Source organism: Lagopus leucura, unplaced genomic scaffold (assembly GCF_019238085.1).
Source record: "Lagopus leucura isolate 7727_CA_CO unplaced genomic scaffold, USGS_WTPT01 Super-Scaffold_100015, whole genome shotgun sequence".
Classification (NCBI taxonomy): Eukaryota; Metazoa; Chordata; class Aves; order Galliformes; family Phasianidae; genus Lagopus; species Lagopus leucura.
This window is the reverse complement of record NW_024962269.1, coordinates 8,027,863-8,042,179: the sequence shown is the minus strand read 5'-3', so window position 1 is coordinate 8,042,179 and position 14,317 is coordinate 8,027,863. Positions and strand designations below refer to the sequence as shown.

Genomic DNA, 14,317 nt, shown 5'->3' with positions numbered 1-14,317 from the left:
GAAACCTCTTGATTAAAGTGACTCAGGGAACATTGTTTCTGAAAGATGCCATCTCTGAGAGACGTACTCACATGGCAACAGCCTGACAGTCTTCTATCTCCCCTCAAGACAATGATCCAAAACACAGTAATACTGGCAGTTAAGGAGTGTTTATTCATTCAAACACACATCTATCAACTTCTCTCCATGTACTAACAGCCTTATCTGAGCATCAGTTAATGTTAATGTACACAATCAAGAGGTGCCTTAGTTTGCTGGACATTATACAGCAGAGAGAACAGTCAATTCAAATGGGGTTTTCAAAGGTAATGTTTAAAGAAGTTAAGAGAAACTAGGGAAAGCCTTCCTCACATGCCATTATGCAGCAAGGTCACCTTAGCATGCATTAAGGAAGCACTATAAGCCTTACTTCTGAATTACATTTTCAAGTTTGTGTCATACTCTCAAAGGTATTGAGTCAGGTTTTAATATTCCTTGATGGTAGAGACTGTGAGGGTAAACATGGATAACTGCATTTAAAAGCATATTACTTTCACTACTAATTTGCAGCTTCAGCACTTGTTGAGACTCGACTTACAACCTTACAGATATTATTTTTAATGGATTTATACATACAAAAAATGGGATTGTTTTGAGTGATGTACAAATCCTTTGTTTCAGACAGCTCACTATGATGAGGTTAATTACTCATCATCTGTTTTGTCTCCATTCACCTTCAGTCTCTGCTCAAGCAAGTTACGGGAAAGGTCCACATCTTTCTTAAGGACCAGCAAGATCAGATGTATATAAATACTGTGACAAAAAATCCTATAATCTAACACTTTTTCTAATTATTTGATGAAGTATCTAAAATTAGTCGTCTACTTGTACGGGCCAATGTCAGCTCTATCAGCATACCCAAAAAGTGTAACTGTAGTCTTGAGTTCAGTTCTTAACCTTCAGTAAGCCACTAGATTCAGTTTAAAAGAACGGATTATTTTCTTCCACATTACTTAAGATGCAAGATCTATCTACATACACATTTAACCACGTATTATATATGCAATTAAATATTCTGTCCAATATTATGCCATCTGAATTTTCCAAAATCTGAGAAAATTAACAATAAAAGACATCATTCATCTTGAATTTCTTTTTCCTGAATAAAGGTGGACATCTGGTAACAATAACCTTGGTTTTGTCCAGGTTGGATTTATATGGAAGTACCTGAGGAAACATAAAAAACTGGTACCATGAGAATCTTCCCACTTACATTGATTTAATAAAATTCAGAAAAGTTTGTCTGCTTTGTGGCCCTGAATTCACAATTCAGATGATGACCTGGAGCTGAGAATTGGTGTTCTTGTTCTCACCCATCTTAACCGCATTAACACTAGATTAAGAAAACTTCTTCCCATTTGAACATTTCTGGATAATATTTCAGGATTTCGGTCATGTTACAGGGTGTACAAAAACAGAACAAAATGTTCAGTAGCCATACTGCAACGCTTAACAAGTTCATTAGCACTGAGTTGAGGTGATATAGAGCCCTAAGAGTACCAGCACACCCCAGACTCCCTGAAAGGCCACAATTCTTAATTATAACATGATTTTGCTCAGCTGTAAGCACCCAGGAGAAGACAGCAGTCCTCGTTCAGGGTCAAGCACCTCACGCTGTGCGCTCTTTTGGCACACACACGGTGGTAATGCCCCTCCCTGCTCAGAAGTGCTCTCGCGGGTTTCTTTCATGCTTCCTTTCTTTGCACAGCATCAAGAGCAAAGGTCTGGCTGGAAAGCTGTTGTAGGTTACCTCCTGGTATCTTGGCCTGCACTGAGTGGAAAATCGCTCAGACCCCCTCAGACTGGAGGAAATCTCCATCATCTTTCAGCTCCAACCTATCCACACTCTTCCAGAGTGAGCACCAGATTGATCCAGTTAATTTCCCCCAGGTTTTGGCAGCACTGTGAACTGAAGTCAAATACACTTTAGCACCATTATTTTAACTCTTAAGTTTTCTTCGCTTGGTGTTCATGGAGGCTGTGGTGAGTGCATCAGGCTTCAGCATTCTCCCTCAGCTGTTACAACAGCTGCAACCTCACATTTGTCATAAAAAAAATGTTGCCTTGTCTTCCAAACTCATACATGCCATCAGTCAGCAACTGCTGAACACAGAGCTAGCATCTGGGGGTTCTTCATATGACTGAAGACACTGCAGAAAGGGCATACCAGCATCCACTGACGTGGCACTGGCATCACATGAAACAGTGCAAGCGGAGGGTATAAAGTCCCAGCTTAGTCATGCATGTAAGTGCCCAATTTCCTCCATATACTAATTGTACACACCTTACCAATTTTCCACGTTGATATTAAGAAAGCTGGACTGTGCGTGATACGAAACGAACATTAACTTGCACATGTTCTGCTCTCTGCTCATTCCTCATATATGTATACCATAGCATTTCTCCATGGCTTCTAAATCTGCTTCCCTTGTCTAACTCATTTTTTCAGTGGTTCCTGTACTTGCCTCTCCCACTTCCTTCTCTAAGATATAAGGAACTAAGCAATAAACAAAGAGACTTCATTTTTTCGTGTAGCAAAAAACACAACATTGCCTCAGAGCTGCATGCTATGATAAATCGATACCTTAAGGCTCTGTTGAAGAAACAACTCTCCAACAGGCCAGTTCCTAGAGAGATCACATTCTGCATGGTACTGAGACACTTCTTATATATACACACTGTAATCACATGAGTATGAAACAGGGAAACCACTGATAGAAGCAGCCTGGGCCTTATGCACCAGGCTGTGCTTGGTCTTACAAGCCATTACTGTGTAGTTTGCCTGTAGATGCAGAGCACCTCCTTAGGTGCGCAGGGACTTTGGGTATAGACAGAAGCATCTAAAATTGTGAATTTCAATCATTAAATGCCACTCTGGGTCTAAAATCTACTGAGCTAGCCCGTATATTAACACAAAAAGATACATAGTAAGAGTGGTACAACAACTGCAAGGAGTTAAAATGCAAAGCCTCCCCTTTTTTAAAATATGTGTATTGTAAGCGATTTATTCCAAGCAGCCTTGCTTTTCTAAAAACATGGTTCTACTTATGGTTTGTCTTCATTTTCTGCCTTGCCGCCAATCTGCAGCGTACAGAACCAATTTCCGGACTCCACACCTTTGATGTTAACTCTTCCCTATCTCTCTTACGAATCTTAGAACTGAAAGCCAACCATCACGACTCAAACTAGAAGCACAATCTAGTTAACTGTGCAAGTCAGTGTATAGCCAGTATTCCTTTTAACCAGCCTCTCTGAAGAGTTTGCTCTCTTGAGAAAAGAAAACACAAAGAAACACTGGGAAGGAAGATCTAGCTTCTACCTCATATTACTAATCATACGCCTAACTGTACCTGAATGATTTTATAACGTAGTGCTTTAAGAACCACAAAGCATCTGAAAGCCTTGCAGGAGCCCACTCACCAGAAGACATCATTGACACACCTGTTACACAACCCTGTTTTTTCCCCCTGTTCATCTCTCCACAGCAGTTATAAGAGGCAGACAAAGCACTCTTATCTTTTTTTACAGCAGTGTCACAGTGCTGATAACAAAGTACATCCAAAGACAATCAAGCAGCCACGCCATCTTCAAGTGGCGGATGTAATTTCTCATAATGTTACTGTACTTAGTAACGTGTAATAAATTTCACAACCATGCCTCCATGGAATTTATTGTCAAATTTTGCTTATTTTTGCTGGCACAGCAAGCAATTCTTGTCTGTGCATACTGGAATCTACAAAACCACCTGGCAGTCCAATATGCAAAGTCATACAAAGCAATAGCCCTACTGCATGGGTAGCAGGTTACCATATTATAGGATAACTGGAATGTGGAGTAATGTCACACAATTTTTATAAGGCCACAGCAAGAGATAAAAGGACACATTAGGTCATGGAAAGGCAAAACACCTTTTCTAAAAATTGACTGCAAGCTTACTGCAAGCTTAGTCAACAGCATGGAATTGTTGGTAAAGCCCAGCAGGGACGTCACAAAATGGACAGACAGTATCTGAAATCACAGCTCCTCTCCTCCTCTTTGTTTTTTTTTTTTTTTTTTTTTTAAAGAAGGCAGATACAGCACTGAGACTCTGACAGACTCCCTGTGAAAGATTTAATCCTGCTCCTCTCACATGTTACTTTATTTCTGAGTATGAAAAAGAAATGATAAAAATGCCATCGAGTCACAGAGCAACCTTTCAATGCCACTTTGCACTACTGGTGTAACTTAATCACAGCCTACAAGACAGATCAACAAGTTTGATCCCTTGGTGTCAGTCACTCCTTTTTCTTTTTCATTTTAACTTGGCTGAAATAAAATAAACAACAACAAAAACCCTCCACGCTGGTGTAACAACTTGTACAGAGCAGAGACAGAACAGACTCGATGGCAAATTGTGCTCTCTAGTGGAGAAATGGGATTCTGTGCAGTAAAGTTGCAAGCCATGCTGATTCATCCACCTGGCCAACAGATCTTCAGTGTGGAGAAAAATACCAAGAAATTCACAGTATGAAAGGAGTGCAGTGCCTCTTTCAACAGATTTATTATGACCTAGTTTGGCTTATACTGTGTTACATGAGAGACTACAGCTAAATATGCTTCTAATTATACAACAAAGAAAATGCCTGAGACATGCTTTCATGTTTGTTTACATTTAAAAAATAATGGCACCTTTAATGCAATAGCAAAACATTTCCTTTAATAACAGGCCTACTGAGTTTACTTGTATATGGCCCTTGTTAATATTGTACGGTGTGATGAAGATGAGTTTTGTACCAGATAGCACTGCTTGGTTTATAGAATGAAGACTGGAATTTTCCTACAGGCAAGTGTAATAACAAGATTATCTGTCTATGTATTTTCAGCCATGAGAACTAACATGATCCCCAACTCTTTACCTCTAGTCATGCATACACTGCACCTTTATCTTAAAAATATACAGAATGGGTCTTCAGGAAGCACTAATTCTCCTCTGTCTTGTTATCCTCCAGCATTAAGAACATACAACCCATTTTCTTCATCACAGCTCTCCTCTCCCTGCTCTTTCTGTGTAAGTACAGACTAATGAATACACAAATTCAATGTAATAGCAGATCAGTTAGAATTTATTTTTAAAAATAACTTGACCACTTTATGCTTTCTCAACAGTATATAGAATTTTGCTTCTTTGAACTCTGCATCCTAACTAGGCTGTTGGAATAAGTCTGAGGATAGAAGTCAGAAATATGAAAGTGTTTAAAAAGCTACATTTATAGTTAACAAGGTGATTTTAAATAGTATTAAAATATCACATGTATTCTAGTTCAAAAGTAAGGATGTAGCAAGACATGGACATTAAAATTCTTTTTGATGCGGTTAAATGTGACCATCAGCTGTTGACTATTAAGGAAAGTATCATTCTCTTCCTCTTTAGTCCTTGAAGATGAAATATGGGAAGGAAGCATGGGGAAAAAGTTTCTTTTGGGAACGCACACAGAAACACAGAACTACCTTTCATGTTCTGACTTCCCTAATACACTGTATTACATGCTTTGCAGAGCAGAACTTCAGCAAAGCCAAGCATTCAGATTTAAGAAGTATCGTAAGCCATACTGATTAAAAATCTCCCTTGCAAGAAAATCCAGCTGGCAAATACTTTATTTTTAATGAAAAAGGTTGATGACTGATCTTATGCCTAGAGCAAGAAGGGAAGAGTCCCAGTAACTTACGGTTTTACTGGTGAGGATTTTGCAGAAATTTAAACACTTGTATTTAGTCAATCCTATGATAGCAAGCAAATTTCCACAGTCTCTACACCAATACTCACTCATAATTTTGTCAGAGAGCAGTGGTCAGTGACTGGATAAGAGAGAAATCTAGCTCTATTTCAGTAGCTTTAGCATATCACTTAAAAGGAAGATTAATAAGAACTAAGTGAAAAACTGTAGTTTGGGTATGTCTAAATATCTGCATTTATGAAGTGCTGGAAGTCTGTAATAGGCAGTTTCCATTTAATATTCTCTTGTCTCTGTCACTTAAGCCATACTTTAAGTAAAAACCACGTATAAGAAATACTTCATCTGAGGGAAAAATGTTGAAATTAAGAAGGCAGAATCTGGAGATACCTCTTCAAGATCCATAAAGCTATTGCTATAGGTAGGTTATAATGGAAAGTGATCTTAGAGTAGGCTTTGTTTAAAATTCAATAGGGGTTGTGCAAAATTAACATGCAGTTGTGAGCATATTGTTATTAGCATTGTTGCATCAACACCCATCAGTTACACTATGGAGGGGAGCAGCTGAGAGAAATACTTGTTTTCCTGAGTGGGTTGGTCTGCAAAACTTGCATTTTTACAAAAGCTTTATCACAGAAGGCAGAAGTTTCAGGGGTTTTTGCAGACTAGAGTTTGTTCACTATAAAAAGCCTTGGAGAAATAAAACAAAGAAACAACAACAACAAAAAAACCCAAATTACTGCTCAGTAGAGTTATGCATCCAAAAATTAGGTCAAAAGTTGTATTGCAGGCTACCTAGCCTGCATCCTATCTAGAAATTCAATTTATCCCACATAAGAAGTGCAAACATCTTGTCTTTCAAATAAAATCAATCTCTGCATTTCTTGAAGAGAAAAACAAACCAAAACCCCAGCCGATTTAAACTGCCTTCCTATCCCCTCCTACAAGACAACTTTGAGGTTTTTGGGACACAGCTAAGAAGTCATCCACAGTGACAAACTACAGTTGCTATTAAAGCACTGCCATCACAGAACACTTTAAGGATAATTTCCAGTAACTCCTTCAGAAGCTAGTGTGCAAAGAATGCAAAAGCTTGCACTGACCTATTATAACTTAAGTACTCGCTATACTCCATGATAAAGAGGTTTTAGTGAATCTGAAAGCACAGTCCAGAAGACTTTTGTAAGACAGAGCAGATGTCAGCCTTCTTTCAATTTCCTATAACTCAGCAGCTGTAGAAGTGCCATTTGTGTAGCCACCTTTAGACTTCATGTGGTCCTGAATTGATACAGCCTAGGAAAAAAAGAAAAAAGAAAAAGAAGGTCTAGAGTTAAAACATTCATCTTATAAAGTCTGGTTGTCAGAGCAATTTTTAGAAGCATTAATTTAATTAATTAATTTTGCTCTGGGCAGCCTGGTCTAGTGGTTGGTGACCCTGCCCGTGGCAGGGAGGCTTAACCTAGATGATCACTATGGTCCTTTTCAACACAGGCTATTCTATGATTCTATGATAAAGAGGCAGATGAGCCATTTGTTTACAGTGCCGGGTTCCAACAGTAATGGGGAGAAGAAGCAACTAAACCCAGAACTTTCAAATATTACTTTAAGTCAGTGCACGAAATGGGTCTCACTGTCCCAAATTCAACTACTCTCACATCCCTCATCCTTACACAGCTTTAGCTGCTGATGTGAAATCTGGACCTGCCAAGTGCTTCCACAGAATTATCCCAGCAGGCTCCTATCAGACACAACGACACAGGCTGAACATATCCTCCCATAGTGCTGAACATGTACAAACCAAGGGACAACGCTGTTTTTTCTTCCCATACTGTTATCTAGCATTTTAGCATCTACCAGTTCTACAGGCTGCTGAACTGAGATCTCTGCTTACCCAAGAACGCGCACTTACTGATGAAAAGTCACTACTCATCTCTCTTATCCCCACATGTGCATTGTGAACAAAGTTCATTGGTTCTCCTATCATGTTCCGGTCCAATCGCTGACGCCTCTTCTGTGAGAAAGAAGATATCTCATGTTTCTAACTCACAAAATATGAGGCAGTTTCCAGGCAGAAACAAGCAGCCAGTTAAAAAACAACAACAAAATCAGTGCTGTCCCCCTTAAATGACTCCTTATGGTAATGTAGCAGAAGTTTTTGGCTGCTCACAGTAGGGGAGGCTCAAATTCACCTTTATTACCGCTGTTTGATATTCAGCAAAGGTTGGGAAAAGTCATTCCCCTTCATGCAGGGGCTCAGACTACTAGCAGTCACATAGACAAAGCTTCTGGCTAAAATACATGCAGTTCAAACACAGTATAACACATCCATTTTTAGCAATTACATTACCTATCTCGTTTAATCGAGAGAACATGACAATGACAGCGTTTTCCATATAACCAAAAGACAAAATTGTGAATCAGTAACTCAGAAAAGAGATGACAGCTGTGCATCTACCTACCGGCTGGGGCTGCTCACCGTTGCACCAGTTAAAACAAACCAGGAACTCAGTCATTGTATCTTTTCAGTAGGTGATAAGGTCCTGTTATTAAATTATTTCTCTGAAGTGAGTTTAGGAAGGAATCGCTTCTGTAGATCCACAGGTAAAGATCACAGACAGTACCTGACAGATATACCTGGAAAAAGTTTACTTTATATGAATATATATAAAAGTTTAATTTATATGAAAATGCAGAAGCTTTGTAGCAGTTATTGAGATATAAACATTTCAGCAAGACTAAAACAAGAGCGTAAGATAATTGGTTTAAACATATCTGTACAGAAGAGTGGGGTCAGTTTAAAGATCAGTATGTTCATATCAGAAATCAGCACTGGGAGGTGCATGTTTATTCCCAGACAGTAGAATATATTCCAGTTTCTTGACAGAAGTGTAATTACAGCAACGCAAGAATTACATCAAGTCCCCTTCAACAGTTGATGGCCCTGTGCAGGTAGAGCTTGCCAAAGCTGCTCAGCTCTTTTAGTGTTTCCAGAGATAATATCCTGAAGAGACAACAGATTGAATGCTTAAGCTTTATGAACAGTTGCAAAAGAAAGTCTTCTTTCATCTTCTGTAGTAAAGAGAACCCCAAAAAGCCCTTAGACCACACACACACACACACACACACAGCTTTTTAGCTCTTTATATCAGCAACAAACCTGCTAATGAGACAAAGCCTAGAGCTTCCCAGAACACAGAACTGTTAACACAGCAGTTCTAAGCCAGAGGCACAAACAGGAAACCTCCCTGGCTGTATGCACCCTAAAGCTGTGATAAAACCCAACTTCCTAGGTTTAGGGATTCATAAGCTTCTTCAAATAAAAATCAAGGCTCTGGAGGAGGCTTTCATAACAACCTTTTCATATTCCTGATTATTAAAGCAAGATAGTAACAGGTTAATCTATTTAAAAGTTTTTTAAAAGGCTTACAGCTTAACAGAATTTGCAACATCATAAATGCAGCCATTCTCAGTCAACACTGAAGTCTCCACAAACTGTGCAAACTCCCCCTTCACAAGCATCTCTTGTACAGTCCCAGTGGTGTGATTAGCACTTCTATTTCTTTCACCCCTGGAGCCTTCCCTCACCTCCTCACTTCTCACTCTTCAAGCAGATTTTTTAAATTTCTGTCATTTGTCTTCCAGAGCTTTTGTAACATTTGCCTCGTAGCTATAGGTGCCCCATATGATACATTATTGCAGAATGCAAAGCTTCCATTTTATACTGGATGGTTTTAATACAACTCATTCTCTGGCTAAATTACCATATTTCAGTCACTTGTTCCTCTCACCCAGGCCATTTTCACCGCTGTGTGAGCACAGCAAAGGCACCGCGGCCCCACAGGAGCATGCAGAAATCAAAGCTGTTGCTTACACTTTGCATTAGTCAAAGACTGTCTGGGTTTATTTCGTGTTAAGGAGGCCATCAAATCTACAGTCTTCTTAAAAATCATACAGCATGTCTATACACCAATAACCTACTCTGAAATCAGGCTTACTGAGAGTTTATCAGCATCAAATCAGATGGGGGCACGTCCCCAGCCCCCCCTGCAGTTGCAGCATAGCCCTGCCGTCAGCCCCGCGCTCGCTGCATACCTGTGCCCTGCTCGTCCTCCTTCAAGTGCTGTATGCAGCCAGCTCCTGGCTTGGTGGCCCCGGCGCAGTTGCAGCTTGTGTCCCTGGCCTGCAATCCTGATGGCTAAAAGGGCTTTTTTCAGTGCTGCTCCATGCCCTCTTCACTTCAGCACTTGCTGCAGAAGTCTGTGTTGCAGTGTGCTTCAGACTCACTACAGGTGTCAGAAAAGGGAATGGGAGCCAGAACAGCACTGTGGTTTGGCAGGAGATTCGTGCAGCAGCGCAGCTCCCTCGGCACTACCATGCAGCCCGTGGCTCACTTCCACGCCTGCGGCAGCTCTGCAGGTGTCATCCCAGCAAACCGCAGCACCGCACGCCTTCCTGTTGTGCTTGACAGCTGAGCTCCTCTTTTCCTCTGCACGGGTCAGAGGATCATCCTCCAGAGCAGGAACGTCCGCATGCAGACACGGGGCACCACCTTCCTCCCAGGGACTCAAGGTTTCCACAGTAACTGCAAGAATTTAAAAACACATCTTCATGCGTTCGGGCGCACCCGTGAGTAATAAAAGCCAACCAGAATCCCGAAAACGCAAAGAAAACAACATTTTGTCACTGTTGGCACAGGGGCCAGAAGCGGACAATATCCTGTTGTTCTTTCCCTCTATTTTTCCCCACAGCAGCACTATCGTCAAGAAGAGAGAGACAAAGGGCCGGGGGAACGGCTAGCACGCGCAGACACAGATGCTGAATGCGAGGGGCAGGGCATGGCCGTGCTGAGCCCACAGTGCCTGAATTCCAGATCCCCTCTACTGAGCGTAACATGCAGTTTGCCCTATCATTGCTCCGCACTATTGCTCAGTTATTACTCCCAAGGCGTTACTGTCCCCCAATGGCCGTATGCTCGATATCTGAGTGGTGAGGTGTGGCAGGAGGCAGCACCTCATTCTTCTATACCAAAAACGGGCTTTGGACACGATAAGAAACTTGAAGGGCACAGCAAAATTATTCTGCTTGGTGAACGAGAAGATTTAGAACAGAAATAATAGCAAGAAACCACACTGTGGAAGAACCTCAGAGTCCAACAGACGTGGCTTACAGAGGTGGTTTGGAATCAGCTCCCGAGCTCTGTGACAGCACCGCACAGCCCGGTGCCGCGCCGGCCTCCCGCAACTGCCTCCCACAAACCGGGCACGGAGGCTCCGTCCGGGGCTCCCTGAGCGCCGCTGCCGGCACCGCCAGCCCGAGGCCTTGCGCCCGCCGCAAAGCGGAGACGAGTCGCGCCACCAAACCGGCACCGGCACCGGCACGGCTACCCGGCAGGGCCCGGCGCCGCCAGCCACGCCCGCCTGAGCTCAGCTCGGGCCTCGAGGGCGGCCGTGACCTTGACCGGAGCGGATGGCGGCGCGGCTCCCGCAGAGGACAGCAGGGCCGCACGGCAGCGGCCTCGCGGCGCGGCCCCGCACTGCCGCGCTTCGCCCCCACCCCATCCCGCCGGGCACTACAGCGGCGCCGCATGGCGGCCCGGCGGTGCCAGCTCGCCCCTCGCTGCCCGCAGCGCGGCCGTCGGCGCCACCGGAGCGAACCACCAGGGCGCGGGAGGGAAGCGCGCGGCCTCCACACCGCAACACTGCGCCTCCACACCGCAACACTGCGCCTCCGCGCGCCACCGCGCGGCCTGCACCCCCCCCCAGCCGCCGCCGCCGCCGCCACCGCCTCCCGGGCGCTGTAGCGCCGCCGCTGTGGCAACGCCCACCCTCGGCTCTACGGCCAATAAGCGCCACCCAGCGGCCGCGCTGCGGCCCTATCGGGCGCGAGGCGAGCTCGGCCTACCCAATGAGCGCCAGGCGCACGGCATCACTAGCTCACCATTGGCCGCGGCGGGGCGGCGGCCGCCCAATAGGCGCGCAGCAGCGCAGGGAAGCCCCATGCAGCGGGTGCCAGCCTCCCTTTGCGGAGCGCTCCGGCGCGGCGCGCACCGGCCCTACTGCTCCCTGCTCCTCCGGCCATGGCGCTGCCCAGCAGTTGACGTTGGGCTTCTCCCCTTTCATCTCCTCTCTCTCTCCCACCCCTCTCCTCCCCGGGTCCCGGCTCAGGCACGTAGGCGGCCGCTACCGGCGACCCCGAATCCCCGGTCCCGTCCTCCTTTCCTACCCCTTCCTCCCCCGGAACAGGCTGTAGGAGTCGGGCCGGGCGGCTGTCGGCCGCGCCATGAACATCATCATCGGCATCGGCGGGTGAGCGCGGCGGACGGGCGCTCCCTCGTGCCGCAGTGCGCGGGGTGCGGCCGGGGGGGGGGGTTGGAATGCGCCGCCTGGTTCTGCGGGCGGCCGCGCGCACGTGGCCCGAGGGGCGCCGCCCCGTCCCGGCGGTGACGGCCCGCGCTCCCTCCCAGGGTCACCAACGGGGGCAAGACCACCCTCACCCGCAGGCTGATGCAGGCCCTGCCCAACTGCAGCGTGGTGCACCAGGACGACTTCTTCAAGGTGAGCGTGTTCGTGGCCGGCTGGGCGGTCAGAACAGCGGCTGCGTTATCGTTCCTCGTTCCCGGCGCCGTTATCTGCGCGCAGAGACCGCTGCGGGGCTGGGGCGCCCTCCAAATTCTACTCTGCGTTTCTGCTTTGTTATGGCGCCGCTCCCGGCAGCTGCCCCGACCAAACGATTTCTTCTTATTGCTGTTTCAGCCTCAAGATGAAATAGAAGTTGAAGATGGCTTTAAGCAGTATGATGGTAAGGTCTCTCTCCAGCATTATTGAACAGCGTAACTCCAACATAATACTTTGAGCCTTCCTGGTGCTGAGTGATACCAGCTGGTGCTCAGTTACTGGCTAACGATAGCATTCTGTCTCAGTGATCAGCGCGTTAGATATGGAGGCGATGATGAGTACCATAAATGCTTGGATAAAGAACCCAGTCAAGTTTGAACGCTCCCATGGGATCAACAACACGCTGGATGCCCAGATCTCACCAGACAGGGAGGGAGGAGATGAAGCGATCCACATCCTTATTATCGAGGGCTTCCTGCTTTACACCTACGGGTACGTGCAGTACAACTTCATGTGTTTTGACCTTACATAATACTAACGGTGCCAGTATTGACTGATGTGATTTCAGCTGTCACAGGCCTGAAGCATGCACCAGCCAGAAGAGACAGGCATAGATTTCCCTTTCTGTTCCTTGGTACAGGCAAGCTGTAACCCAGCACACATCTCTTTCAGGCCCCTGATTGATGTATTCCACCATCGGTACTTTCTTTCCATTCCATATGAGGAGTGTAAAAGGAGAAGAAGGTGAGTTTCTTTGTAAATTCCTCTGTTAGCCCAGTAACATCTTCAGCAGCTCAAGACTTGGTTTCTCCTTAAAGCTTTTTTTTTTCCTTTGATAGGCTAAATATTAACCTAGTTACTATGTTGAAAAAACAGAGTTCTTTCCAGCAACCAAACCCTACAGGTTTTTAATCAGGCTATTGTGGACAACTATTTCACCCAAATTTCTCCTAAACTTGCAGCAGAAGACTACTCATGAATACCACCATCAGTCATTTAGGAATCACTTGCACACTTCAAACAATCACATTTCAACTTTTTTAGCACCTCTGCATGCTGGTGGTAGCACTGTTGATAAGGTTAAAACTACACTGAATGAAATACATTCAAGATAAGGTGTAGAAAAACTGAGTGTACATTACATAATTTGCCTGAACTTTAATTAGACTACGCTTGAATAACACTGTATTAATTTATAGTTCAAGAAATTACACTGTACCTGATCCACCTGGATTGTTTGATGGCCACGTTTGGCCTATGTATGTAAAGCACAGGAAGATAATGGAAGATCTTGGTGTTGACGTGGGTAAGTCTTTAATAACTGAAGCACTTTTGTAAGGCTGTTAAAGAAAAAGCTTTTTAAGTCTATATATATATATATATATATATATATATATATATATATATATATATATATATATATATATGAAACTGTTAGATGGAGTATGTTTTTTCCAGTAAGGCAAATGCATGCTCTTCAAATTAGAATCTGACAGGGTTAGAGAAGCATAATTCTATTATAGCTCTCATTTTACATTCTTATTTTAAGTGCACTTGAATGGAACAAAATCCAAGGAAGAACTGTTTAATGAGGTATATGGACAGATCCAAAATAAGATTGAAGAATTACTTAACATGCAGGTATGTCTTCATGCTTCTAAATGGAACTCCAGAGCAAACCTGTTAAAGGCTATGTTGAAAAAGCATGAAGCTGGAACTTGAAATGTATTCATGTTTTTTTGTTTAGAAATAAGCTTCTACTGATTCTTGTGACTGAAGATGACTCCTGTTTGCTCTGTGCTGTCTACCTGACTGCCACTGAAGTTCCAGCTTCTGTGAAGACTCAACTCCTGAATTTGGCTTCATTGAGTTTTCTCCTGAAACTGAGTTACATATGGTCATTAAAAAGCATTTCCCCCTCAGCTGTCATCTTAATTTGTGCTTGAGCCTAGT

The 14,317-nt window shown here is 44.1% G+C and overlaps 2 protein-coding genes across 2 annotated transcripts; one reads left to right on the top strand and one right to left on the bottom strand.

Moving 5' to 3' along the window:
- Positions 1-5,123: 5,123 nt before the first annotated feature.
- Positions 5,124-11,036, bottom strand: LOC122182659 (CDC42 small effector protein 2-B-like). The gene is made up of 4 exons (XM_042876133.1): positions 9,843-11,036; positions 8,210-8,384; positions 7,660-7,761; positions 5,124-7,043 (listed from the first exon to the last, which is right to left on the bottom strand). Exons 2-4 carry the CDS (start codon positions 8,261-8,263, stop codon positions 6,969-6,971), a joined length of 231 nt encoding a protein of 76 aa, XP_042732067.1. The 5' UTR covers positions 8,264-8,384; positions 9,843-11,036; the 3' UTR covers positions 5,124-6,968.
- A 724-nt stretch (positions 11,037-11,760) lies between these two features.
- LOC122182379 (nicotinamide riboside kinase 2-like) lies at positions 11,761-14,286 on the top strand. Its single transcript, XM_042875587.1, has 8 exons — positions 11,761-12,055; positions 12,214-12,304; positions 12,503-12,548; positions 12,670-12,856; positions 13,037-13,108; positions 13,564-13,670; positions 13,914-14,005; positions 14,112-14,286. The coding sequence occupies exons 1-8, from the start codon at positions 12,030-12,032 to the stop codon at positions 14,115-14,117; spliced, it is 627 nt and encodes a 208-aa protein (XP_042731521.1). The 5' UTR covers positions 11,761-12,029; the 3' UTR covers positions 14,118-14,286.
- The last annotated feature ends 31 nt before the right edge of the window (positions 14,287-14,317 follow it).

Coding starts and splice junctions, on each gene's coding strand:
- LOC122182659 (XM_042876133.1), bottom strand. CDS start 8,263: ATGACTGAGTTCCTGGTTTGTTTTAACTGGTGCAACGGTGAGCAGCCC. Junction 7,762..8,209: donor ACGGTGAGCAGCCCCAGCCG/GTAGGTAGATGC, acceptor TCTTTCTCACAG/AAGAGGCGTCAGCGATTGGA. Junction 7,044..7,659: donor TGAGTAGTGACTTTTCATCA/GTAAGTGCGCGT, acceptor TTTTTTTCCTAG/GCTGTATCAATTCAGGACCA.
- LOC122182379 (XM_042875587.1), top strand. CDS start 12,030: ATGAACATCATCATCGGCATCGGCGG. Junction 12,549..12,669: donor TGGCTTTAAGCAGTATGATG/GTAAGGTCTCTC, acceptor ATTCTGTCTCAG/TGATCAGCGCGTTAGATATG. Junction 13,671..13,913: donor AGATCTTGGTGTTGACGTGG/GTAAGTCTTTAA, acceptor TCTTATTTTAAG/TGCACTTGAATGGAACAAAA.